General features: G+C 47.7%; 1 protein-coding gene across 2 annotated transcripts; it reads left to right on the forward strand.

Annotated features, from left to right (window-relative positions):
* On the forward strand, nucleotides 1-27,689 carry RGS8 (regulator of G protein signaling 8). 2 transcript variants are annotated; one of them, XM_059478642.1, is made up of 6 exons: nucleotides 1-44; nucleotides 1,966-2,135; nucleotides 4,201-4,302; nucleotides 5,193-5,257; nucleotides 17,206-17,372; nucleotides 20,172-27,689. In XM_059478642.1, exons 2-6 carry the CDS (start codon nucleotides 2,098-2,100, stop codon nucleotides 20,352-20,354), a joined length of 555 nt encoding a protein of 184 aa, XP_059334625.1. In that variant the 5' UTR covers nucleotides 1-44; nucleotides 1,966-2,097; the 3' UTR covers nucleotides 20,355-27,689. The 2 variants fall into 2 exon arrangements, with proteins under 2 accessions (XP_059334625.1, XP_059334627.1); XM_059478644.1 differs by lacking the exons at nucleotides 1-44; nucleotides 1,966-2,135 and adding an exon at nucleotides 2,374-2,492.
* The last annotated feature ends 259 nt before the right edge of the window (nucleotides 27,690-27,948 follow it).

A 27,948-nucleotide genomic window follows, 5' to 3' on the forward strand; every position in this document is an offset into this window, starting at 1 on the left:
GCTGTCGGCACGGACCCACCGGCAGGGAGGACGGCTCAGAGGCAGTGAGTATCTTTATCTCGGTGTCTGTCTGTCTGTCTGCAGTGCCTCCGTGCTCGGTTTTCCCCCCTGGCTTTCTGTGCATGTGAATGGATGGTCTTAATCTCCCGAAGCCCCCGAGAGATCTCACGGTTTGCTGATCTGTTTATTTGCTTGGTTGGTTTTTTAACCTTTGTGCTGCTGGTTTGGTTTTTTTTTTGTATTGGGATGGCTTCTTTATCTGTGCCCAGGTGGTTTGATAACCTGAACGTCCTAATCACAGCCCTCCCTTGCTGTCTGTCAAGGAGAAACCCCCAAAACTCATCCATGATGAGGCTGGTGGCTCTCCTTGACTGGATTCCTTCCATAGGAGAGGGAGGCAGGATGAAGGATGGAGCGGGGGGAGGCAAAACCCCTCACCAAGACCTTCATTGCAATTTGCCAGACACCACAGATTACATTTTAAAGCCAAAACTGACTGGATTTATTTGCAAACAGAGGCAGCATCCACAGGGATGCCAGCTGAGCATTGCCTCCATGGGGAATGCAGGTCCCTGCACCTCTCAAGTCAGACAGACTTTGGGGTCCCAGGGAAGCTGGGTGCTTGCTGTGGGGGTGAGTGGGGGGCAGTGGGGGCCAGCAGGAGGCTCTTTCATAACAGAACCCCAAAATTCATGCTGCAAGGGAGAGAGAGGGCAGATGGCTCCGCTGGAGCAGCAGTAGGAAAGGGAAGCAGGAGCTGCTGGACTCTAGGAAGTCATGTGCTGTGGCCCTACATGGGGGTGAGGCTGTTAATGAGGAAATTTAGAGGGGCTTAAGGAATTACAAGGATTGATTTCAGTCAGAGAAGCAGCCGGCCGAGGCGAGGATTAAGGGAATGCACTCACGGGCAGTGCAGCACAATCCCAGCTCCATTAATTTAGTGGGGAAGAGGCTTTGTGCCTTTTTAATGTAATCAGGGTTTAAGAGGGATGGTGCAGTGGGCAGCCCAAGCTCCAGGGTGTCCTCCAGCAGAGCAGGCTCCTGGCTCCTTGCACCCCCTCTCAGTTCTCATGGAGGGCACCTGGAGCCTGGCAAACCAGGAACATTTGCCTCTGCTCTTTTAGAATCCCTTCCTTCCTTCCTTCCTTCCTTCCTTCCTTCCTTCCTTCCTTCCTTCCTTCCTTCCTTCCTTCCTTCCTTCCTTCCTTCCTTCCTTCCTTCCTTCCTTCCTTCCTTCCTTCCTTCCTTCCTTCCTTCCTTCCTTCCTTCCTTCCTTCCTTCCTTCCTTCCTTCCTTCCTTCCTTCCTTCCTTCCTTCCTTCCTTCCTTCCTTCCTTCCTTCCTTCCTTCCTTCCTTCCTTCCTTCCTTCCTTCCTTCCTTCCTTCCTTCCTTCCTTCCTTCCTTCCTTCCTTCCTTCCTTCCTTCCTTCCTTCCTTCCTTCCTTCCTTCCTTCCTTCCTTCCTTCCTTCCTTCCTTCCTTCCTTCCTTCCTTCCTTCCTTCCTTCCTTCCTTCCTTCCTTCCTTCCTTCCTTCCTTCCTTCCTTCCTTCCTTCCTTCCTTCCTTCCTTCCTTCCTTCCTTCCTTCCTTCCTTCCTTCCTTCCTTCCTTCCTTCCTTCCTTCCTTCCTTCCTTCCTTCCTTCCTTCCTTCCTTCCTTCCTTCCTTCCTTCCTTCCTTCCTTCCTTCCTTCCTTCCTTCCTTCCTTCCTTCCTTCCTTCCTTCCTTCCTTCCTTCCTTCCTTCCTTCCTTCCTTCCTTCCTTCCTTCCTTCCTTCCTTCCCTCCCTCCCTCCCTCCCTCCCTCCCTCCCTCCCTCTCCTTTTGCAGCCTCTGCACCTCCCTGGTGTCTCCCACCACCCCAACGAGGCCCTGCTTGCTCTGAGTGGTTTCTGTGTGAGTGCCTGAGCCCTGGTGGCACAGGAGCAGCCCCTGCAGATGTGTGAAGTCCTGCTGTTGTTTTGTTTGCAGTGCCAGCTCTCCCGTGATGCCTGGCCACTGGCTCCAGCCATGACCTGCAGGGACAGGCACAAGATGTAGTTTGTGACCCTTCCTAGCAAGGCCAGCCTGGAGCTCTGCCCCTTGAGGAGAGACCTTCAGAGGATGAGTGGGATAATCCAGCCAACTCCTGCTGCTCCCTGGTGAGCTGGGACACCAAACTCACACTGCTTCACACCTGAAGCTGGACTTGGCCTGGTCTTAGAAAGAAATGCTGTCTCTGCTCTGTGGCCACCCCTCAGCTCTCAACGTCTTCCATTGAACAGTTGACTTTCCACTCTAGGAGGGAAGGATCAAATGGGTTGAGGACAACTGGCCCTTCTTGGCTTTGGCAAAGAGGATTCTTTGGTGCTTTTTAAAGTGCCAGGACATGAAACAGTAAATCCCTTCTTCCTGCCCTCCTGCCTCCTGCAAGCAGCCCTGACTGAGGTCCAAGCCAGCCAGTTAAAGGGTTAACCATAGCTGGATGCCTGCATGGCTGCCTTACTGATCCCACGGAGGTAACTGGAACAACCACAGTGCATCCCCACCCTGTCCCTGTCCACCTCGTCCAGCAAGCCCCTCTGCCCACTGCAGTGTCCCTGCTGCCCTTCCCTTGCCTCTCCACCTCCTGCACACCCAATTTCTCTCCCATTTTCTCTCCCCTGTGTCCTGGCTTGGAAGTCCTGGCTGAGAGAAGTGTTTTCCACGAGGAACCAGCTCCCTGCTCTGATTCCCTGCTGCAGTCCCTTGATCTCAGGCATCCCAGGGGAACGGGAGCAGCGCTGCTGTGCTGACGCCTGTCACACCTCTTGCTGGGAAATTCGTGAGCAAACAGAGCAGGGCACAGAAAGGTGGGGGTAGGAGGCTTCTGGAGAAGGATCCTGCAGTGGGTTTGGTGTCCAGCTGGGAAGGTGGCACTCCCTGTGCTCTCCTCTGGAGTTTGTGCAATGCCCACGGCCGTGGGGCCGGAGTTGGAGGCTGTGCAACAATTCCTGTGGCTGAGGAGTTCCTGGGTTTTGTGCTTGTTAAATGCTGTGAGCTGCCTGTGCTGCGCCAGGGAGACACTCGGTGCATTTAATTAACATTTAATTTGCTTGAAGATTACATTAAAATGTGCAATAATAGAAGCTCTCCAAAGGGCGGGAGGAGAAGAGGGAAACAGGCGCGCCACAGATTGGCTCAGGCACTGGTGCTGAAGTGTTCTGCAAGAATTCCAGATGGAAGGGGAAAAATGCTCTACTTGTGCAGCCACAGAGAGTGTTGGGCATCTGTTTGGGAGCAGAGCTTTCAGCAGCTCCAAAGGAGGTCCAGCAGCTAGGAAGGGGAGATGGGGTCACTGAATGTTCCTCCCATGGTCCCGAGGAGAGAATGGCCCAGTTTGATATCCAGGGAATCTCCAAGAGGAGACACCCTCGGGCTGGAGAGGCAGATCACAGAGCCCATGCAACCCCAAGAAGCATCCCCCACATGTTTTTGGGGAGAGGGTGGTGCCAGTCCTGTGCAATGCATGTGTTCCCTCTCCCTGTCCCTCTGTCCTGCCCATCCCGGGTTATGTAACGAAGGATGCTGCGGCTGCTGTCCTGGGAAGGGGCTGGGCAAGGACACCAGGGGCTGGCACAGGGCTGAAGGCTCTGGGGCTGGGCTGAAATGTAGAGGAAAAAAGCTATAAAGCCATTTTCTGCCTGGGTAAGCATGTCAGGAAACAGCAGTTTGATCCTGCTTATGTAATCCTGAGTCTAAAGAACCGCTCAGGATCGATCCTGGCTGGGAGCTCAGGGGGCTGCAACACAGGCTCACCTTGCAGGTGCCTTCCTACCCCTCTCCTTCCTCCAGCCCCCTCCACCTCAGGGATCTGTGCTGGTTTTGGTGCTGCTGGAACGTGGTGACCGATTTCTTGTACTGCTGCCCATTGCCCTCCTCCCACACCCGACCAGAGCAGGACTTTACAAGAAACCATCCCAAAATGCAGCCCTTCAAAGCCTTTCTGCCAGCCTGGTGTGAGGGAGCCTTCAGCTGCTCTGGTGCTGTGTTCACCCATAACATCAGCCTGGAGATGTCTCAGGCTCCCTCTCACACACGAGGGAACCAAGGACACAGATCTGGCACAGAGGTTTTTCTTTTTTTGGGTTTGCTCTTTTTCTTTTGCCAAGCTGGCTAGACTTATAATCATCCTTGTTCTTTGGTTTTCCCCTTGCTAACACCCCTGCTTCCCCACCTCGACCACAGGAGCAGAGGGATGAGGACTCGCCTGGGCTGCCTGTCTCACAAATCAGACTCATATAATGATTTCACAGCTATTCTTCCGGACAAGCCCAACCGGGCTTTGAAGTGAGTATAGCTGCAGCATCCCACCCAACCCCACTCCTGCCCTTCCCCTCCCCACCCACCACCTCCCACCTGCAGTATTGTCTTCCTTTTGTTGTGTTTTGTACGAGTTGTGAGTGCTTCCAGCAGGAAAACAAACTGATCCAGCAGGAACAGCTGGGGAAATTCCTGAATCTTTGGTTCTGTGATAGAGGACGTGCTCCCAGTCCCCACCGCTGGGTGTGGGACATGTCTGCACCTCTTTTGGGATGTAATTTACACCTCTGCCATCACAAATCAAAGCCTGAGCAGTTGGCTTGGTGTAAGAGGTGACCCGAAATTTCAGGTCATCTTCAGCTCAGCCTTGTATTTGACTCTGCAAAAATTCGGGTGATGGTTTGCAAAATGCTGGAGGGAGATGCTTCAACCCCTCCAGAGTCCTGATTTGAGAAGTGTGGGATGGGACTCATCTGACCACAAGTCCCTGCTTCCACCTGAGATAAGATCTGTCCTTCCCCTGAAAGGCAAGCAAGAGAAATAAACACTTCTGCAGGGCTGAGTTCCATTTCGCCTGACTTTTGGCTTTTACAATGTAAATGTCTGCATCTGTGCTCGTTTCCTGGGCCTCTGCTCAGAGTCAATGAGGAAAAATTGGTGCCTTTTTGGGCATGATTCATCTGGCCTATTTTACCTGCCTGCCTGGGGATGTGAGCTGAGCAGAGACCCTGCAGGTCCCTTGGGATCTCCTCTCTGATTCTAAAGCAAGCCCAGGGTCACTTGGCTCAGTTCTACACCCTAGATCTCCAAAATCAGGTGAGAGGAATCCCAGCCTTCCTCGGTGTCCTCAGCAAACAGCTCCAGAGGGGATGGGCAGCTGTGGTTTGTCTGTAACTTGCTCCTTCCTTTCCTTACAGAAGACTGTCAACAGAAGAAGCTACAAGATGGGCAGACTCTTTTGATGTCCTTTTGTCCCATAAATGTGAGTAGAGATCAAATTCTATCTTTTTTTTCCCTCCATTTCCCTTAACCCCTGTCCAGGGGCACGGTCCCTCCGAGCCACCATCCTTTAGGTAGGAAAAAAGAGAATTTTGTGTGTTCCCTTCACATCTTTGCTCCTGACAACAAGGAAAACCGCACTTGCTAAAGCCATCAGCCCAAGGTGCTGCTTTTTCCAGCTCAGCACCTTTGACCAGCTTGCCCTGGCACAGAGGAATCCCTCTTGGTCCCCCTGAGCTGCAGTTACCACAGCAAACCCAAAAATTTCACATCCAGAGCCCTCATGCCAACCTATAATCAGCAACCCCTGCTCTGTTCAGTCCTGTGAGGTCTGTTCTGCAAATATTGCTCTGCTTCAGCAGCATTTTCACACTGAGAAATTATAAACAAAGCAAAGTTCCCAGTATGGGTTCATTCATGGACTTCTATTGAAGCAAAAAACTCAAATGAGTTGAGGTTGGGGAAAAGCCACCGTGGGTGCTGAACTCTTTCATGGCAATAAGGAGCTGTCTGGCTTGCTTAGAGACTCAGGTTTTCCTTACATTGTAAAATGTAAGTGTAAATTATGTTATTAAGCTAATTTGAAGGTAATTTTGCCAGGTTTCTACTGAGATGACAACAGTTTTGGCAGGGAATTAAGTGACAACTTTAAACAGGCAGGCTGACCAAGGCAGGAAAAAAGCAGGATGTAATTTTAGCAGCAGTATCTAGTTGAGATCATTGCTCTTGCAGCCAATAGGGGAAAAAAATATATGGTGTAGCTGGGTATGGCTAAAAAGGAACGTTTCTTTTGTGGAAATTCAGAACAAGAAGGGGAAAATACACCAAGGAGATTACAGGGTACCTGGGGGATGGAGAAAGGGGAGGGCAGGATTGTCAGACCCTGTTATCATCCTGAACTCAAACCCATTTCTTCTTCACTGGTGTAAAAGTAGAAATTTTCTTTATTAGACTGCAGAAGAAGGGCTTGCATTGCAAACCCCAGTGAATTTACCCACCTGTGTCCTGATGTTACACAGATTCTTCCCTCTTCAGCTGACTACTGCAAAAAAATGCAAAATCAAACCTCAGTTCAATGATTTTGTCCAGCAGCCTCCATGAGGCTGTCTGGTTTTATTAATAAATTAGCCTCAGAGAGTGATAAATGAATTATCAAGACCTTTCCCATCTCTTGGCATGGAAAGTAATTCTGATAACTCTCTGGCACTAATGAAAAATATTCAGTTTCTAATGAAAAATATTCAGTTCCTAATGGCAACAGAAGGTGATCTTTAAAATTTAAATTAATTTATTTTTATCAGCAGTCACGGTGACATTGCCTGGTGATTGGTAGGTGACAAAAAAATTTGTTGTTTAATAAACTACTTTCTAAAGGAATATTTTATAACTGCTCTGCACCTGAAGTTTCTGGAATTGCCAGCCTGGCAGTCGAGGGTTATAATGATGCAAATACAAAAAGTTCTGTTGAAACAGAAGTGTTATTTTAGTTACATTGGTTTTAAAGGAGAGAACAGCACATACTCATGGAATTAATTATATTGTACAAGTTGCATTTTTGCTGTTAGGATGTGCTGATGTTACACAGGTAAGGGAGCCTTGTGCCTTAACTGGCCAAAATCTGGGATTAAATAAAGCTGTGCCTGGCCTGCTGGCATCTGTCTGTGAGGGAAGCTGCCAGCAAAAATTCTGCTTTGAGTGCCAAGAGGAGGACAGAACTGCTCCAGTCTAATTTTCCCAGCATTAGCCAGGGAAAATTGGAATTCATGCTCGGGGGTATGGGCTCAGCACCAGCTGGGCTCGGGGAGAATTCCCCCTGGTGCTCACAGCATCAGCAGGTAGAGCACTTGTGCTTGACACATCTGTCAAAAGTGTCTTCACTAGATGGACAGCTCATTTATTTTGGGAAGGGGATTGTGATTTCAGGGGGTTGATTGTGTGGTGCTTGCTGCTGCAGTCAGATGGATTCAGTGCCTTCCAGGCAAACTGTTCTCCAGGGAAAATAAACCCCAAAGTGCTGGAGCAGGGCTCAGGAGCTGATGGGGCAGCTGAAAACGGGGTAGATCTTGTGGGAAATACTGCCAGGGGTGGGACTGAAATAGGGCTCTCCTTGAGCCAGGTCTCATGAGCTCTTGGAGATCTGTTTCACACCCAAGATAGCTCAGCTACCTTAGAAAGCATAAAATCAGCAGGATGGCTTCTGTGGTAGTGTTGGAAACAAAAAGGTTTAATAAAAGGCAAAATAATAAACTCTTTATAGAGAAAAAATGATTAGGTGTCAGAGGTTCTTGCTCCTGGTAGAACACCCCACAAAAGCAATTAGTTTCTTTGTTCTCTTCTTTTTCTAGTAAATTGTTCAGGTGGGACTTTTGGCTCCTGTCCAATTGGCTATCCTTAATATTGAGGTGAAGTTCCCTAGGCTATGAGATGCTTTTTCACCTAATTGAGGAGAGAAACTTCTGAGTTTATTTCCTTTCTAAAGGGCCTTATTTCCTTTCTCCATCAACAAGAGGCACATTCCTATATTGGACTAGTGGCAAAATTACTCCAAGGAGCAAAAACATGGATCAGAGCTCCCCAGGAGGGCTCCAAAGTGCCCAGCTGAGCAGGTTCCCTCGTACACAGAGCAGGTTCAGAGATCTGCAGTACTCTGGGAGATGGGAAAAACACTTCCCATTCCCTTCCTATTTCCATGAGTCTCCAAAAGCTTTCTTGTTGGATTATACTGATTTAGAGATGGGGTGACTTAGAGGCATTTTAAAAACTTTTATTCCATTTTCAGTCTCGTGAAGGGTGAGACAATGCAGGTGTTATAATTCATGCCATCACAATCATTAACTACAATATACTATAAGCATTTCTTGTCCTATCAACTTTTGCCACACCATGCTGTAAATGCCTTAAAGCCAATCATCTAAAATTACCCCTTGTGGGTCCTACTACAATGCATCTTTCATAGTTCTATTTCTCCAAAGTATCCAGTCTTATTTACAAAACCATCCTTTGAAACTTGTTCCTAGTTCCATTTCTCTCTCAACAATATCTGTCTTATTCTATGGCATTTCTAAATCAGCATTTCTTATCTCAAGGTTTGCATTCAGATGCACACTATGTGAGCTTTCTGTCAGACTTTGAGAATTCTTTACAAATCCATTTCCCACAGTTTCTAACAGAAGTGACCTGAGCAGTGTCATGCATTTCACAGATTCCATGGAGAGTCTGTGGGGATTTGAGCCACCTGGTCTAGTGGGAGGTGCCCCTGCCCATGGCAGAGGGGCTGGAATGAGATGATTTTTAAGGTCCTTCTCAGCCCAAACCATTGTGTGATTCCATCATCACCTTTGCCAGACGTCCCTTGAAGTGTGACAGTCCTGGGGAACCCCCTTGATCTCCCCTCACCCTCCTGAAGAATGAATGACTGACTGCAGGTAATGTTTGATCCTGTTGTGAGAAGAGGATTGAAATCCCTTGGGATCTGAAGCAGTTGTTTTCTCCCATGGCAGAGGGGTTGCAACGAGATGATTTTTAAGGTCCATTCCAGCCCAAACCATTCTGTGATTCAATGAGCACCTTTGCCAGACAGGCAATGATGTGCAGGTAATGTTTGATCCTGTTGTGAGAAGAGGACTGAAATCCCTTGGGATTTGAAGCAGTTGTTTTCTCCTGGGTGATTCCAGGCTGGGTGATGCCCTTGTCTCTGCACAGACTGGTCTGATTTGGATTTCTTCCCCGAGCCATTCAAAAGATAATTTGAGCTGACAAGTTGAGTTAACAAGAGATTGTGAGTAGGAAATGCAGGAGGGCTCTCCCCACCTCCCTTTTGTGCTGGCCCTGGGACTGAATTCCTTCATCCCTCCTGGAGTGAGCAGTGCTGAGCAGCAGGATGCAGCAGCTCCACATCCATAGGTCAGTGCAATAAAATCCTAATTGTTAATGGGCAGAACAAATAAACTCAGAAACCCTGGGGTCAAGCAGACAATCCCTATTCTACATCTATTTTACACTGTCTGAGCTCACTGACATGTTCCCTTGGGTCAGGGCTTCTGAGCAAGCAACAGGAGAGGGGAACCTGATGCTGTTCTTGCCAGGGAAAATAAACCCCAGAGTAAGAGACAGAGGCAGAGTAAGAGGCAAACCATGTGCAGCATTTCCCTGGGTGCCCAGGGAGGAAAAACAGTGGTTTTAACACGCTGGATTTTGGCAACTTTCCCCATTTTGTGCCAGGGAAGTGAGCTCAGCGTGGTCCCCATGTGTGAGTGCATGCCTGTGAGTAAGTGAGGAGTAATCCCCTCCCTGTGCCCGTGCCCAGGAGGCTGGCCAGATGAGGATTTATCCTGACAGCCTGCTGGAGGGAAATACAAGCCACAGCATGTGTCATTCTGCATCCCCCACAGGGCTGGACACACAGATTTTTGTTCCTCCAGCATCCAGCAGGACAGTTTGTCCTCAACCCTTGGTAAACTTCTCACTCCACACCAAAAACATTCATCCTGAATTGTCACTTTTATCTCATGGGTGATTTTTCTCCGGATTTTTTTGAAATCTGAAGGAAAAGCTGATTTTTCTCTGGATTTTTCTTTTTTTTTGTGATCTCTGTGCTCTTCCTCTCAAACTTTATTGTTGTTCTCCTCCTCCTGTTGTCTACACATTCCTTCACTTCCTACACAGCACAGGAATATCCCAACCTACTCCCAGCTCCTTCTGAGCCAGAAGAGCATTAGCATTGTGGTGCTGACAGGCAGCTGAGATGAAGGGAAGCTCTGCTCAGCAGCAGTGGGAGCACATTTGTGTGCTGTGCAGAGCAATTGTGACCTTGTCCCTCCAGCCCTGCACCCAACACCTTCCAGGGAGCCAATCCATCCATCCACCAGCCACTGGGACCCTACCTTTCCTCCCTGCTTGCTCAAGGAGTGAAACACATGCATTAAATAAATTACTGGAGATTGCTTTCTTGCTCTGACAGTGGCAGGTGCTTGGTTATTAAACTGCCTGAATGATTGAGGCCACTAATCTGGGCTTTTCCTCATGCTGATGAAGCTTAGCTAAGCCCTGTCTTGTGTTTTCTGCTCCCCACCCCAGTCCCTTCTTGCTGAAAGGATCCACTTTCCATCTCCTGAATGGGATTTCAGGTTCCCTGTCCTCACATGGTCATTGACCTGCCTGGCACTGCCCATTCATAAACCAGAAATTCCTGTCACTGCCTAACTCTGCAGTATGGGGGTTGTTGAAGGAGTTTTGAGTTAGATCTCAGAGGTTTTTAGATGATGCCATTTATTTTTCTTATCTTCTACACAGACAGGAAGGGTGAGTTCAGCTCACATCTTCACAGCATGGTTCAGAAGGTCACACGACCCCTAGTTACAAGCCCTTTTAAAGATTTATTGACCAATAAATCACTGCCAATAAGGATATTTATGGTTTTGATCCAATCCTTCAATATTTTATCTTATGGACTCATGCTACAGTGTAAGCTTTCAAAGCCAGTCATGTTATGACACACAAACCTACAGCACTACCTCCTAAACTCCTTGTTTACCTTTGTTTTTTCTATATCTTAAACTCTAAAGCTCTAAACTTCCCTCTTCCTAATTTAATGTGTCTCTGCTTTAAAATCCATATTCTCACTTCTGGCACCTAAGTTTAGAAGCCTTTCCCAAGGTCTCAGATCAAATCCTGTGTTTAATTCTAAGCTTTGGCTTGCAGGCTCTGAGAATTCCCTGCATTTCAGATTCCAGCAGTGCAGGATCCTGAGCAATGTCTGAGCACTTGCACAATACCCTCTGCATGTTCCTCAGTCAGTCTGAAAGGAGAGCAGGGCATTTTGAAGCTTAGATTTATACTGCAAAAGTAAAATATCAAATGTCTGCTGTATTCTCCCTCAGACTCTCAACATCCAGTAAAGAGCTCTGCTTCTTTGCCTTCAATTTGTCTGCTCCACCAGCATCAATTTCCTCTTTTGGCTTCAAGCAAAGGACTCTTGGGGCAAATTCCTGAATAATTGTCCAATAGTTGTCCTGAAGGGCTGTGCAGCCACAGCAGCACATCCTGTCCTCCTGAGTGGCCATGCCTTTGGGGCTCACGTTGGGGATTATTTTGTGCTGCTGCCTCTGCAGAATTCTGATCTTGCTTTTAATTTCTGTGCTTTCTAAAGCATCCCCCTGGAACTGGAAATCGGGATTTTTCAGGAGGTGAAATCTCTCTCCTGCTCATAGTACAATGCACTCCTGTGGTCGTTGTCCTGGCAAAAAGATGTCCAGTTAATGAAAAAGTTAAAAGTTGTCCAGTTAATTTCTCTGCTTTATCTGTAAAGCATCTCCCTGGAATTGCACACTGGTATATTTCAGGAGGTGAAATCTCTCTCCTGCTGGTATCACACTGCACTCCAGTGGTGATTGCTCTGGAAAAAAAGATGTCCAGTTGTCCAGTTAATAGAAATGTTAAAATTTCTGTGCTTTCTCTGTAAAGTATCCCTCTGGAACTGCACACTGGGATATTTCAGGAGGTGAAATCTCTCTCTTGCTTGTATCACACTGCACTTCAGTGGTGGTTGTCCTGGGAAAAAATGATGTCCAGTATATTAAAAAGTTAAAAGTTGTCCAGTTAATTTCTGTGCTTTCTAAAGCATCCCTCTGGAATTGCACATTGAGATTTTTCAGGAGGTGAAATCTCTCTCCTACTTGTGTCACACTGAACTCCAGTGGTGGTTGCTCTGGAAAAAAGATGTCCAGTTGTCCAGTCAATTGAAAAGTTAAAAGTTGTCCAGTTAATTTCTCTGCTTTCTCTGGAATTGCACACTGGGATTTTTCAGGAGGTGAAATCTCTCTCTTGCTTGTATCACATTGCACTCCAGTGGTGGCTGTCCTGGAAAGAAAAGATGTCCAGTTAGGTGGGATGAGCTTTGAAATGCTGATCATTCGTGAGCGCTCATTCCTTGAAAGCCTTGAAGGAGAGGAGCAGGTTGAAGTCAACATCCAGGTCAAATCCCAGCTTAGGTGGTGGCAGCTCCCACGCCCAATTGTCCTCCTGCCCTTCCAGTCACACTTGTCATTGCTCCATGACAAACTTCAGGCAGTGATTGCCCAAACCTGGCTCAGGCACAGCTGGGAAGGCTGGCAGGCAGTTAAGGGTTAAAGATGAAAACCATGGCAAACCAGGCAGTCAGGGCTGAGCTCTCCTGCACCCAAAATGTCCCAGCAAGGCCCTCGAAGGTTCAGCCTCACCATCTGCAGCTCCTCCAAGGCTCTGGGGACTGCATGACAGGAGTGGATAAAAAAAGCAGAGAACAGCCAGACACTATTATTTATCCATTCACTGTCTAAACTTATTTCAGCATCAAAAGGAGCTGATTGACAAGAGAGCAGGAGGCAGAGCTCATGGAAACCTCCTGGTCCCAGGGGAACCTGCTGCAGCTGCTCTCTGGGGCAGGGCGGTAGCAAATGCCTTTCTCTCCTTGTCACTCATGACATTCCCATCTTTTAGCAGTTATTACATTTTTCAGGTATTTTATTTTTCAGGTATTTTATTTTTTAGGTATTATATTTTTCAGGTATTATATTTTTCAGGTATTTTATTGTCCAGGTATTTTATTTTTCAGGTATTATATTTGTTCGGTATTATATTTTTCAGATATGATATTTTACAGGTATTTTATATTTCAGGTATTTATTTTTAAGATATGCTATTTTTCAGTTGTTTTTTTTTCAGGTATTAGATTTTTTCATATATGATATTTTTTCAGGTATTTTATTTCTCAGGTATTATATTTTTCAGATATTATATTTTTCAGGTATTTTATTTCTCAGATATTATATTTTTCAGGTATTTTATTTCTCAGATATTATATTTTTCAAGTATTTTGTTTCTCAGGTATTATATTTTTCAGATATTATATTTTCCAGGTATTTTATTTCTCAGATATTTTATTTCTGAGGTATTGTATTTTTCAGATACGATATTTTTCAGGTATTTTGTGGCTCAGGTATCCTATTTTTCAGGTATTCTATTCTGCATCAGTATCCTCTTGCAGATGTGGTACTTCCATGCAACATTGCTATTCCTGCAAGTGCTCCTCTGTCAGTGCTGCAGCTCTGGGGCTGTTGTAGAGGAAAAGGGGGAAAAAATAAAGACCAAGGCAGAGACAGGGGAGCAAGACCTCAGCAGAGACTGCAGAGACACAGCAGTGTGCTTGTATGATGGAATATTTAATGTCAGGCATGCTAGGAGCTGATGATTGATAAAATGACATAGACTTCAAGGAACTGGAACTTTCTGTTTTATTTCCTTCTTTCTGAAATATATCAGCATGCAAAGACTCTTTGCTCTGCTCTCCAGTCCTTCCCTTGCTCTCATGCAGGCCCTCTGAATTTTACAGGCACCAAGGGGGACACAGCTTTTGGGAAATATTGCTGTGTCCCAGATTTCAGGAAGGGGAGCTGCTCTACCTTCACCATATTTGCCTATCACCATATTTACCTGTCCAGGGTGGATAATAGCAGGTAGATAACAGCAGGACAGGTGCCCTGCTCCTTTGGCATTCTGCTCTGGGGCTGATGTCACAACATTGCCCCAGGCTTGGACCCACAATGTGTAGTGTCACTTGGATGAGAGGCCTTTTCTTTGTCTACCCTAGCAGTGCAAATCTCCCCCTAAAATTGCTTGAAGGGAGAAGTGTCAGGAGGAGCTGGAATAATGCAGCTATTTCTGGGGCTGACAGCAGGAGGGAGCATGGCTGAGATGGGATGGATCCATTTTTATGCTGATAGCAGGCTGCTGATAAAAAAAAAAACCCAAATGGAAGAGCTTTGAGGAAGGCAGAGAAGAGAGGTTTAGGCTGTACTTTGGGCTTGTCTGGCCTTTCCTTTTCCCTCTGAGGATCTGGGCAGTCAGACATCTCCTCTGACTGACACACAGACAGAAATAGGATTGTTTGGTGCTGTTCAATACCCAGGCCCACTTCTTAGGGCTTGAGGTTTCAGAGGGAGCTGGAAAATATCTAAGTTATTAGCAGAAACAAGGGGAGCAGGAAGAAGTTTAGGACATGCAAGGGAGATGCTGGGCAGTGTTACATTGCTATAGATCTGTAGCACATATAGCAAATAGATATATACAGCATATAGAGAGCATATAAATAGCATATAATATAGAATATAAATTAATATATAATATAAATAATATAGAAATATTATATATAATATGTGTATTATATATAATATATTCATATGTGTATTTATACTTTATATTTTATATGTGTATTATATATAATATATATTATATATAATATAGCATATAATATATCTCTTATATAGAGCACATTGTTAGCATATAATATATCTCTTATATAGAGCACATTGTTAGCATATAGAGCATATAGAAGGAACTCTCTGAACAGCCTGTTTGAGAAAATGTCAGGATTTTCCACAGGGATCTGGACAAGCTTGAGAAATGAGCTCATGGAAATCTCATGAGACTTAACAAGACCAAGTGCAGGGTGCTGCACCTGGATTAACCCCCAAATCAGTCCATATCTAAGTTATTAGCAGAAACAAGGGGAGCAGGAAGAAGTTTAGGACATGCAAGGGAGATGCTGGGTAGTGTTACATTGCTATAGATCTGTAGCACACATATAATATATATATATATATATATATATAGCATATAGAGAGCATATAAATAGAGTATATATTGTATCTAGCATATAGTTAGCATATACAGCATATAGAAGGAACTGTGTAATAGCCTGTTTGGGAAAATGTTAGAATTTTCCACAGGGATCTGGACAAGCTTGAGAAACGAGCCCATGGAAAACTCACGAGGTTTAACAAGACCAAGTGCAAGGTGCTGCACTTGGATTATCCCCAAAATCAATCCAGGATGGAGGCTGAACAGATCAAGAGCAGCCCTGCCCAGAAGAACTTGAGGATGGTGGTGGAGGAGAGGCTGGACATGCCTTGTCCTTGCTCCCTTCATCCTTCCAAGGAGTCTGACCTCACCAGACTCATCCCCAGTTCCATCAATATTTTTAGACAGTTGCTTGGAAGTAGCCAAGAGCTTTCCAGTCATGAACTACAAAAACCTGGATGCTATTGCAAAAGACTAGAAAGAGTTAGAAGTACATTACTAGAAAAAAAAAAAAAAAAGGAGAATCTAAGTTTATCCTGAGAAGAAAGGGGATGTGTGAAGCCTTTAGCTGCACCAACTCCCCTGGTGCTGTTCAAGGAAAGGAAATAAAAAACAATGGCTGTGTCCATAAATAGGCCCAGGCAGGGGTTTAACACAGATTGCCTAATAAATCTTTCCATATTTCTAATCTGCCCTGGCTGACTCAGATTGCATTACTGAAATGTCACAATTGCTGAGCATTAGCAAGTGATAAGCACACTTTTACCACTGACTAGACAAGCTGTAATTAGGCCAAGTCCTTTCCCTCTCCCCTTTACTGGAGCTGTAACAGACTCTCTGAGAGCTTTCTTCTGTTTAAATAAGAACTAAAAATGGCACAAGGCAATAAAGCAAAATGACAGAAAACATAGGGAACAAGTCCACATCAGCCATGTTTTATTGAAGGCTTTCTTAGTGGCAGATAAGGCCTTATAAAGTGTGGCATTAAGATGACCTGAACCTTGATAATTCCATGAGTAATTTTCCAAAGGGTGGGTGATCCAGTCCCAAGGAAAGCTTTTTGCCACCTTAGCAAAGGAAAACATTTTTTCAGAGTTACATCAAGTCATGTTTGGCTTTGTGGCAGCTCACAGGAGCCTGGCTCATCAGTGGTGTAAGCTATGGATGCATCCTGGAATGGCAGAGCTTGGGAGAAATATCAAATTGTCTTTAGTAGGCTGGGGTAGGTGGAAGGATGTCTGAGAATGGAACAGCTCCCTGCCTTCTCTTGATGCCTCAGGTTTTAGCTTTTGTGTTTTTCAGATTCTGTGCTGCTTTAGTGTGTGGGTCTGGGCTTCCTATGAGGAGATGGTGAGCTCTGTGCACAGAGCAGGGAGACAAAACAATTCCTGCTCCAGCTGGGCACCAAGGACAAATGATCCAAATCTCAGGCCCAAAAGCACAGACAATGTGGGCTGAAGAGAGAAAAACAAGAAGGATAGGATTTCATGGGCTGGAGCTGTAATTAAACAATTAACTACAATATGCAAATGGACCAGAACTTATAAAAATCTCATGACCAAGCCCTCTTTTGCTTCCATCTTGGAGCCATCCAGACAGAGCCATGGCTCCAATACTGCCAAATTGTGGCCTTTGAAGGCTCTTCAATAAAAATCCATTTTATTTCTCTTAACTCTCCCCAGCCTCTGCTCCAGCTCCTTAAGGCATCACTTTTATCACCAGCCAGGGGGTCTGTACAAATCACAAACAGGAGGGGAGTGCCTTGAGCTGTTTGATTTTCCACCATCACTCTCATTCCATGGTTATGACAATGGGAAGATGCCATCAGCTCACATCCCAGGCAGCAGACTGAGAACAACGTTACAACTTCCTTTCAAAGTTTTTTGACCAATCACACGAAGCAAAAGCATATTGACAGTAGTTCCATCCAACCACTGTAATAAGCACAGGTACCTTTGGTTAAACAATGCTTGCTTATTTTGAATGCAATACCTGCTTACAAGCAGGTAAAACGCAATGCACAGAGCTTCATTATTAAGGTTAGAACTTCCTAATATCTTGCTAGATAAACTTTTCTGCAGCTTAATCAAGCATTAACATACAGACCATTGTTCTATTTTGTCCTCACTTTTCTACTTCCTACATAATTTTTCTGCTGACCAATCTCATGACTGCTGCATAGCTCTAATCACAGTTCTGCTGTCTCTGAGGCCTGCCTTTTGCAGCTGTCTCTGAGGCCTGCCTTTTGCAGCTTTCCCAAAACCCGCTGGTTTTATGGATTCCCACAACCCTCTCCTGCCTGTGTGTCTCTGGCAGATGGGCTGGCAGCTTTCCGTGCTTTCCTGAAGACCGAGTTCAGCGAGGAGAACCTGGAGTTCTGGCTGGCCTGCGAGGACTTCAAGAAGACGCGCTCGGCGGCCAAGCTGGCCTCCAAGGCCCAGCGCATCTTCGAGGAGTTCATCGACGTGCAGGCCCCTCGGGAGGTGGGTAAGGGGTGCCACAGCACGCCAGAGCACCCAGCAGGATTGGAATTTTATACCAATATAGCCAGATGGAACGTGTCTGGGCTCGTCTGGCCCTTGCTGCTTGAACAAAGGCGGCAACTGTGGTGGTTTCACCTCAGAGACACCTTTGGCTGGACGGATGTGTGGTGTTTTCACCTGAGAGACACCTTTGGCTGGGTGGATGTGTGGTGTTTTCACCTCAGAGACACCCTTGGCTGGCTGGATGTGTGGTGTTTTCACCTGAGAGACACCTTTGGCTGGCTGGATGTGTGGTGTTTTCCCCTCAGAGACACCTTTGGCTGGCTGGATGCTGCAGAGGGGCACTTGGGACAAGTCCAGGCATGCAGGAGATCAGGTTTACCTCTGGTGGAGTAGCTTCAAGGTGAGGTGAAGGAAAGGAATCAGGTTCTGATGGAGGGTTTTAATCCAGAGTTTTATTCCTGGCCCACAGGCCTCTGAATGCAGCAACAGCTCCAACACAACCACAGTGTGGTTGCTGAGTCTTTTAACTCCGGGGAGAGGGGCAGGGAAGGGGTAGGGAGCCACCAACCAGGTATGGGGAGAAGTCTCAGGGGACAAATGACACCTGGATGGCTCAATGTCCCTCAAGGGGTGTAAGGCATCTTTTGAACTTTGCCAATTCTTGGCATTCCAGAAGGGCCTCGAGTGAACTCTGCCAATCACTTGAGGCCCTTCTGGAATGCCAAGATTGAAGGACAGCACTCAGTAGGGCCAAAGGAGGGGAAGGGAGAGGTGATTGGCACACCTGGGGAGGGAACCGGGATACTGGGACAGGCTATTACATCTCACTGCCACACAGCAGGGCTGTCACCCCCAGCTGGGTGCTCTCCCTCTGTCCCTTCCGTCTCAGAGAGTGGCTAAGGATGGTGGCCATGCTATCCTGGCTGCTCCAGCTGCCTCTGCTCGTCCTGACTCATCCCTGATGAGGGCAATGCTTTGATGACACTGAATTAGTCACAGCCAGGGAGTTCACTGGCAACCTCAGCCTACATTTCCTAACCTCACTGAGCTCCCCAGGAGCATTTCACAGTGCTCCTGTCATTTCTATCAGCCTTCAGCAGGCTGTTGGGCTCTTCTCTGGCAGGACACTTTGCCCAGGACCATCCCACCCATGAGTGGAACAAAGCCCAGAGGGAGCTGGGGGTGTTTATCCTGGGGAAAAGGAGACTCAGGGGTGACCTTATCACTCTACAACCCCCTGAAAAGTGGCTGTGCTCTGCTGGGGCTGGGCTCTTTCTCCAGGCAGCACTGACAGAACCAGAGCACACAGCTTCAAGCTGCACCAAGGGAAATACAGGTTGGATATTAGGATAAAGTTTTTTACAGAAAGAGTGATAAAGTTCTGGAATGGCTGCCCAGGGAGGTGGTGGAGTCCCCATCCCTGGGTGTGTTTAACAAAGCCTGGATGTGGCACTGGGTGCCGGGTTGGGTTGGACTCGATGATCTTGGAGGTCTCTTCTAATCCTGTGATTCTGTGATTCTGTAACTTGTTGACTCCCAAGGGGGGAGAGCTTCTGACTAACTCCCCCCTCACCCAGACCTCCTGAGAGATACAAACAATAACTCTGAGCTGAACAGAAAATGCAGTCACACCCCGGAGCCTGGGATTGTTAAATCCCCTTTCAAGCACTCCACAGGCTGATGGCACTGCCAGGTCCTGCCTGGTGACCATGCTGGGTTGTGTCACTGCAATCACAGCACAGCCAGGGGTGCTCTCACTGCACCCAGCCTCTCCCACTCATGCATGGGTGCCTGTCAGGGACCCAAAAAGGGCTAATTTTCCTCATTTTCCTCCCTCTCCCAGCTGGGAAGGCCATTGCAAGGCCACTGGGAAGGACCCAGATTCGCACTGAGGTGTGTGGGGGTCTCAATGCTCTCCTTGAGCATTTTCCAGCAGTTATTCAGGAAGCCAAATTAGATTTTAAGGACTGGAAGGCTGATTTTTGATTAGAAATGGGAATGCGGGTAGGATGGGCGTCCTTCCTACAATTTGGTCCTGTGGTGATGTGCTAAGGAGCACTGTTACATAATTTTGGCATGTTTAGAATATGAAATTATAGAGCTAATCCATACTGCTGACATCCACATTGAGGCAGACAGCTTTATTTTCCAGGCTCCTTCCAGTTTGGACACTGAATTAATAACAACAAATAACATTTTTTCAGCCATTTTTTTTCCTTCCAGACAATAACCCTAAAAAATGCTGATTATCCTGCTAGGGAAGGAGAGCAGGAAAACTCCACTGGCTGCCTTTGCAAACAAATGGCAGTCATAACATTTATTTTTCTAAGCCTTTCCTCCAGATATTGTAACATGAAGCTGCTATGGGAAAAATCAAACAGTTTATTTTAGATCAGCCGAGTTTGGAGACATTTAATAAGAATGTACCAGTGGTTTAAACACAGTTGAAAGTTTATTCACCCATTTATTAGGCATGTGGTGAAGAAGAGAGGGAAGAGGAGAGAGGTTAGGCTGAGTCAGGAGCTTTAGGTGATGTGCTGCCTAAGAGTTTGAAAGAAAGTAATTTCAAAAGTGATTTTAGTAAAAGTAAAATTATTTCAGAAGTGCTCAGATCACTATAAACCCAACTTTTCCAGGCTTGGGGAAGAACTCACAGCCCTGAATCACTGTGGGGGCTGTTCAGGCATGGGCAGGGGTAGGACCTTGGTTCTGCTGCCGTGGCAGAGAGGGAATGAACCATTTGAAGGAGGCCATCTGGACACTCAGTGCCAAACTCTCTTCTGCTGCTTTCCCCAGGTGAACATAGACTTCCAGACGCGGGAGCTGACCAGAAGAAATGTGCAGGAGCCCTCCCTGTCTTGCTTTGACCAAGCCCAGGGGAAGGTGCACAGCCTGATGGAGAAAGACTCGTACCCCAGGTTCCTGAGATCCAAAATTTACACAGACCTGCTGTCTCAGACCCAGAGGAGGCTCAGCTAGGACAGCCACGGGGCCCTCAGAAACCACGTGCTTCCCTCAACAGCCAAAACCCATCTCTAAATGTGAAACTTTCTTGGTGTTCAAAGCAGTGGGAGTGAGAAAAGAGGGACAAGGGGCAGAGGAAGCTTCCAGAGAGTGACTCTTTGACTATCTGTGCTTTTTTTTGGTTAGCAGTAGCACCTTGCAGTTGTTCCCTCTGTCTAGCACAAACCCACAACCCTCTCAGGGTCACCTGTGGGCAAGGCAGGTTCCCTTTGAAATGGCTGGGTTGGTTTGTGTGTAAATAACACCTTTCCATCCTTCCACACATCTCTCCCTGTCTCTCACCTCTCCCTTGTGCTCAGGAGGGCCCCAAGGGCAGTGCTGACACTTGTGAAGCCACAGCCAGCCCACCTCTCACCCTGCTAGGCTCTGGGACCGAGGGGAGGGAGACAAGAGACAAAGAAACAGGATTCAATTCCTTTTTTGAAGTGGGAACCATGAGCAAACTCAGCTCTCACCCTGCTGAGGTCTGGGACTGAGGGGAGGGAGACAGGAGACAAAGAAACAGGATTCAATCCCTTTTTTGAAGTGGGAACCATCAGCAAACTCAGCTCACCTCCCCATTTATTTTGCACACCTTATGGCTTGGCTGCCACTCTGTCACTGCCCCTTTTCCTTCAGGGATGGAGGCTCAGAGTATTCCCAAGGAGCTGAGTTTTCCTCATGAGGAAGGTAATCCCAAAAGCTCTCACTAGGCCTGGGCAGGCAAGTCTTCTAATGTGAATGATTGTTTTTTGTGGCTGTTATTTATTTGTGTGGTAGCTCAGTCTCAGCCATCATTCAGGCTCTGTTGTGCTGGGCACGGGACCAAAGCCCAGCACAAAGGGGCTCCTGGCTGCCACAGGCTTGGTGACTCCTCAGGAAGGACCTGTTGGAACCCTCTGGCCCTTGCTGGGGTGTAGGAAAAGCACAAAGCCCGTCTGCCACAGCAGATGGCATTTTTCATGGGGTACCTGGCCAGTGGCAGTGTGAAAAATCCCATTTCTATTTTTGTTATTTCCCTTTTACTGACTGTTCCCACTCTCTGAGTGCGTTCAGTGTCCTGCAAAGAGCTCCCCAGCACACAGACCCTGATGCAGGGTGCTTGCCCCCAGTGGGACACAAAGCATGGAGTGAGCAGGATGGGTGTTGAGGTGTGCAGGGGGGGTGTGAGGGGCTCTTTGGCCCTGTTCCCATAGCCTGGATGGCCCCTGCAAGAGAATTCTCTGTGCCCATGCACCTCCTCTGGGCTGGGCAATAATTCCTCCCATCTGATGGCCCCATTTCCATGGCACTGCTTCTCCAGCTTGGCAGATTCCTGCAATATTTTTGAGGGGAGAAGCAGACAGCCTGTCTGTGGATTTGAGCCGGCAGACCAGAGGTCTCTTTTCTTAATTTAATGAAGGCCTGGAAAGTGACCCCATGGATCTTTTTCTTCTCTCAGACATCCCCAGACCAGAGGCTGTAAACCTCTGCTCCAGCCAAGGGTGGTGGGTGGCTTTGATACATCAGAAAGCTGCTGATATAGACTTTGTGTAATGTGGTGTAAATGAGGTACAATGAATTTTAAAGCCAAGCAAAATGTTTTTGGAAGAAGATAAATATCTGTCTGGATATTAAAAATTACTGTCCATCAATTAAGTAGGAAACAGCTTTTTGAGGCTTTTTGCAAGGATGATGTGCAGGACAGTAGGACAAACAGGATCAAGACAGAGGTGGTAACCATGCTGGATTTATTTTGGAGGTGCATTCCTGTGGTCTCCAAGACACACATTACAACTTTATGTTCAGTAGGGAAAGCTGCTTTTCAGTGTCTTGTTGGCCAGCAGGAGAATCCTCCAGGTTTTTGGAAGGCAAATCCCATCTCCAGTTAAATTTCTGTGAGGAATTTCCAGAAAGAGCAGCAGTGACCCAGCATTCCTGGCTGTCCCCTGTCCCTGCAGGGACACCTGAGGAGCTGGGGCTGGACTGTGGTGACAGAGGTGACACTCTGCATCCACACCAGGCTCAGTGACACAGCTCCTGGGGCTGTTGAGGCCCCTCATGTGACACAAAGCTCAGGGTCTGGATGTGGCACAGTTTGACACAAACTTTTTGCTGCTTGCACGAAAGCGGGAGCAGTGAGGGACATCTGGAAAATTCTCCAGATTTGCCATGATTTCTCCAAGGGAGCCAGATCCTGCAGGAGCTCAGTGTTCCAAAGCTTTATGGCAAGCAAGGCAGAGTGAGACAGGTCTGATGAACCTGAGCAATGCATGGAAGGAATCAGAGGTGGAAGCAAAGGACACAGAGCCACACATCAGTGCCTGTCCCTGGTGCTGCCTGGGCTGTAGGAAGGTGTCTTGGTTTGAAAAGCCAGGTGTCTGCTAAGGAAAGCAGGAGCCTCCCTTGAAATGGAAAATGTAAACGCCCTCCCTATGAATTATTGTAATTTTTAAATTAAGGGGCTCTCAGGCAAAGATATGGGAATAGGAATAACAATTCTTTAATAGGAAAATTAAAAATACAAATGTAATAGGTACAAAAAAAGAGAACAAACCACTGCCAGAGTGAAAACAGGTCCTGCCCCCTGTGTGTCAGGGTGGTGTCCCAGCACCATCCCATGGGGGCTCAGCCCTCCTGCAGTGCCAGCTGTGGTTCTGCTGCAGCAGGGATCCTGCACAAGGGGGGACGTTTTCCTCTGCAGCTCCAGGGCTGCTGGAGATGGGCCTGGGCTCCCTCTGGCAATGCAGGGCAGCAGAAAGCTGCTCCTCTGGGAATGCAGGGGGAAAAGGCTGCTGTGGTGTCCCAAAGCTCAGATTGTATCCAGGCAGGAATGCTTGGCTCCTCCCCTGGGTGGAGCATCTCCCCATGGGATGCTGGAATTGGATCAGCCATGCAGGGATACTCACTGGCCATGGAGAGAAGATAATTAATAATTAATGGCCCATGGACAGAAGAGCTCTCCTGGACGGAGGATTGGTTGTGGGAGAGATAAAGAAAACTGCCCCATGAACAGAAGAGAACTGCCCCACCTCTGACAGATGGGAATTGAACACACACCCCCAGCCACATTTTCTAACCTCAGAAAGGAGTCCTGTCACCCCCACAGCCCCTGGGGTAGGACAAGAAGGACAAACCCAACCCTCCTGCAGTGACACACTCGGGGCTTGACCTGCAAGGGGGATGGAAATCTTCCCTCTCTGGCTGTGAGCAGAGGCTGGGGGAGCTCCCCTTTCCCAGAAACGCTGCCTGCCATCCCTGTGTGACACAGCACAGACTGGGATCCCCAGGGGCAAAGGCTGCTTTTGCAGTTTCCTCTCCCATCTGGGCCACCAAAAACTGATGCGTTGGAGTGGCTGCCTAGAACAGAGGCTAGAGGTTAAGAGAATAATATGGGTATTTATTGAAGGCCTTCAATAGGCACACCTTGGGCAGTCAAAACCTCCCCAGGGGGTTACACCTAGGATAGACAATGGTCATGAGTTTTTCAGACAATTATAAGTTTGTTCTTTTACATATCAGGAGTTAATCCTCAATTACAGCTTCAGGTAATGAAGTTATTTACCCCCAGTTTCCCCCCCTCCCCCCACCAATTCACTTTTCTTTATCCTTTTTGGGGCCTGAGGCTGTAGGGTGTCTTTGGATCACAGGTCCAGAGGGATTGCTTTGTCTGACCAAAATGTGGAGAGAGTTAACTACACTTTCCATAGAGTTTAGAGCTATGCACTAATACAGTCTAGTGTACACACAAACACAAAAATTAAAATCTTATAAGGCATCAGCCTGTGGTCCCAGTTTTACTCCCTGCTGCCAAAGAGCGGCTCAGCCTCCCAGCACTGTGGCATCAAACAAATGTTTCAAGTGGTGAAGGGAGGCCACCTTTTCTGGCCCTGTCTTCCTCCTTTCCACCCTGCTCTTACTTGTACATGCAAAAAAAGCATCCCAGAGCTGCCCAGTATGTGAGAGCCAGCAGAAGGAGGCTGAAGCAGTCACTGCTTTTAAAGAGAAGGCACAAAGCCATGATAGCTCTCCAGACAGACCTTCTGAGTGAGCTTGGGTGCTGCTGACCTCTAGGGCCAGCTGAGGTCAGCACCTTGGGGAGGGTCACAGAGACAGCCAGGCTAGGGGACACAGCAGGAGCCAGAGGCTTGTGTCCAGGAATGTGAGTGGGACAATCCCCAGGCTACCCTGGTCCTGTTCAGTGTGACTCCATCTCTCCACAAGACCCTCCAGCAGTGTTGGTGCTGGAATTCCTTTCATTTTACATCAGAACTCAAAAAAAATTTCGAAGTGGCCCACACCCTGTAAATCCAAGCTCCCTTCTCTGCTCCATCCACCTGGGGAATTGCTTGGAGCAGGGCACACCTGGAGATGTCGTTGCTGCAGTGGTGTCAGGAGCTGGAATCAGGCTGGCTGATGTAGGAGAAGTGTTTTTCCCAGTAAATTGTTCCCTCCACTGGGAACAGCATCCTAGAACACAGAGTGGAGCAAAAGTATTGTCTGAGGCACTTGGGTCTGCCACTTGTTATTTTCGTTGCTGCTCTTGCAGTTTGTCTCTCTGGAGGGAAAGCAGACTAGTTATTTAAAGTAAAATTCTATTTTTCTTAAACAAGAAAATGGCACCAGCTGCTTCTTTTATGACAAATGCTGTTCTGAATTGAATCAAAATAAGCAGCTTGTAGCTCTACCCCTTAAACCAGGGGCTGATCAAGGAAATCATGACTGAGCCAAAGCTTTGGAAAGAGCTGAGTGGTGACTAATTCCCACCAAGGGCAAATATCCTATCCTTGATTCATCTCTTCCTGCTGTGAAAGGGGTACTCACAACCTACAAACCCATTTCCCCTCTCCACAAGCACACACCTCCAAAATGTTCCTCCTGTTTGGAGCAATGTTAAAATGTGCCATCGCGTGAAGAGAGGGGGAAAAAATTGGTTCACTCAGTTCTTTTTATTCTGTTTGCTGGCCCATACCCAGTCAGCTCCCAGGTAGATTGATGGCAGAAGGGAAAAAGAGTTTACAAATTTCATTTTCTATGCGCTTCAGGTGGTGTTAACTGCAGGGTCAGATGCAGAACTTGAATCTGTCTGAAGTTTCTCCTGCTTTGGTCCATCAGCCAGGCTTGGGATGATTTCCACCACTTTTAGTGGACTCATTAATGCATCTTTAGTCCATGCTGGGAGGGTGTGAAGGGCAAAGGGGACGGGGAAATTGCTGTGTGTGTCTGGGGATGTGGGTGGATGAGAGTGCATGTGACTTCATCTGTATCTTATTTAGTGTCCTCTACTACAGAAGCTTTTCTGAGACATAGATGTGCATGTTAAAATAGGAGAATTAGGCACAAATGACATAAACTGAGACCTTTAGCCAGTGTTGTGTTTGCCTCGTGTGTAAGTCCAAGTAGTAGTAGGAGATGTAAAACTCTGCTAGGTTCCCAGTTACCCCTAAGAGCACATGTATCAAACTGAACTGAATGTTCACTGATGATAGACACAAAACCAAAATGTTTACAGCATTCAGAGCAATAGCAAAGCATACCTCATGCCAGTCCTGGAGTGCCTCTCACCTGTCAGTGCAAGCTCTCCCCTCCCTGGGGGCCTCTGGCTTCTTCTCCCTCCAAACTCCTCTCTCCTTCTCTCTCCTGTCCTGGTTGTCTTCCCTCTTCCTCCTCCTCCAAGCACTCCAAACCTTCCTGTCCACCAGCACTGTTTGTCCTCATCTGTCTGAGCCTGGGACTACCCTAACCTCCCCCTGCTTGCCTCTCCTCCATGCCCATCCCTCCCTCCTCTCTTCTTTGCCTTTCCCTTCCCCAGGCACTCATCTCTGGTCATGCCATCTCCCTCCTACATGCCTCCTACTGCCACTGTAAAGCTCCTAGGAGCTCTTCCCTGCCCATTATATAAGAACAAAACGTTTCACATCATTTTCTGCATTATCTTCCATCCCTGGGGCTGCTGCAGTTGTCTCCTTCCTTGGTGCTGTGCTCTCTCTGGCATCGTAGCATTATACCCCAGAACTGGAATTAAAGTTCATTTTGCTGCTAGACCAGAATGCTTCTGTCTACCACGCACCCCTTGGGCTTTGCAGAGACTCATCTTGTCCCCAAGTCTTTTGTCTTCCTTCTTTTTCTCCTCCTTCCATGCAGGCTGCACGTGCAGTGCTTGTGGCAGGGGCTGGCTGGGGTGGAGGGTGTCCGTGCTGGGGTCAATCACAGCTGGGCACCCCCGTGGCTCTCTGGTTTATAAAAGTAGTCTCAATAAAGGTGTGTGGGTTGTATTTGCTCAGCAAACTCAGTCACTGTGCTCTGTGCCTCCTGCAGGAGGATGTGTGTCTAATCTGAGGCTGCGGTGAACTCAGCGCGAGTTCAGCGAGCCGAGGCTGTGGGAGGGAGGTGGCACAGGGGGACGAGATTGTTACCAAAAACATCCAACACTCCTGGCAAAAAGGCACAGGAGAAAAGGCAGTGCCTGCTTCTGGAGGCACCAGGGAGCTCTGGGGACCAGCTGTGCTGTGAATTGTTTGTCTCAAGCAGCCCCACAGCTCCCGGTTTGCCTCACGTACTGCATGCCCCAGGCTGGATCTAAAGCATGATGGATGAGGAGCTGCTCAGCTTTGCATTTCCAGTGTGGGTAACAGCTTTATCCTGAGAGAAATGTCTTCATGTTGCTCTATCAGTGCCTGCAGCCACCAGCTGAAAAGCAGGGAGGGGAAGGAGGCACCTTCTGCTGTGTTTACTCCTGCAGACCTCTGTAGGAACTCCTGGCAATGAAGAGAGCAGGGTATGAGCACACCCTGGGGTAGATCCCCCTTCCTTAAGAGCCACCACTGAAGATGTCATCTCCTCATAACCTCTCCCCCAACTCCTCTGTGAGTTGCCCAAATCAGAGCTCAGATTTGTCCTTAAGCTCCTTGGCACCTCCACCTTGGTGGGAAAGCAGTGTCCCTTTGAGGACCTGACTACAAACTCCACGCCCAGCAAGGCTGCTTAAAATAAAAAAGATACCTGGTTCCTCTGCAAATCAGCTCGTGGGTGGCTCAGAAGAGACTGAGGATGGCTCTGCTGCACTCAGTGAACTCAGAAGTGAGCCACCAGGCAGAAAGAACAGCTCAGAAGTGCTTCCCTGGGCAATGCTTTTATTTTCAGGAGATCCTGCTGCTGCAGCTGCCACCCCTGCAGTCCTGCTGGTGTTGGGGCAGGCCAGGCAGGCTGTTCAGTCTGACCCCTTCCTGCTCAAGGAGAGGCATGGGCTCAGATCCCCGGGTCCTCGTGCATTAGCTGCTTGTTTGCTAGGCTCCCCTTGCTCCCTGGGAGGCTGAAGAAGCTCCTCAGCCATGCCACAAATCCCCACCGAGCCGTGTCACCACGCTGCGCAGTGTTACACCCCTGCTGTATAGACACCCTGAGGATGTAATAAACAGCCTGAGACTATTTGCTCTCTGCCTGAGTGTCTGAAAAGCTGCAATCCTGGGGATGGAGGGGTGAATCCCAGCCAAATTGCTGAGGAGGAAGAGGAGGGAAGAAGCTGGTGCAGACATGCTGGATGGGGCAGCAGAGTGAGGATGGGTTGGCTCCAAGCTGTGGATGCCTCAGT

This window comes from Ammospiza nelsoni, chromosome 9 (genome assembly GCF_027579445.1).
Source record: "Ammospiza nelsoni isolate bAmmNel1 chromosome 9, bAmmNel1.pri, whole genome shotgun sequence".
Taxonomy (NCBI): Eukaryota; Metazoa; Chordata; class Aves; order Passeriformes; family Passerellidae; genus Ammospiza; species Ammospiza nelsoni.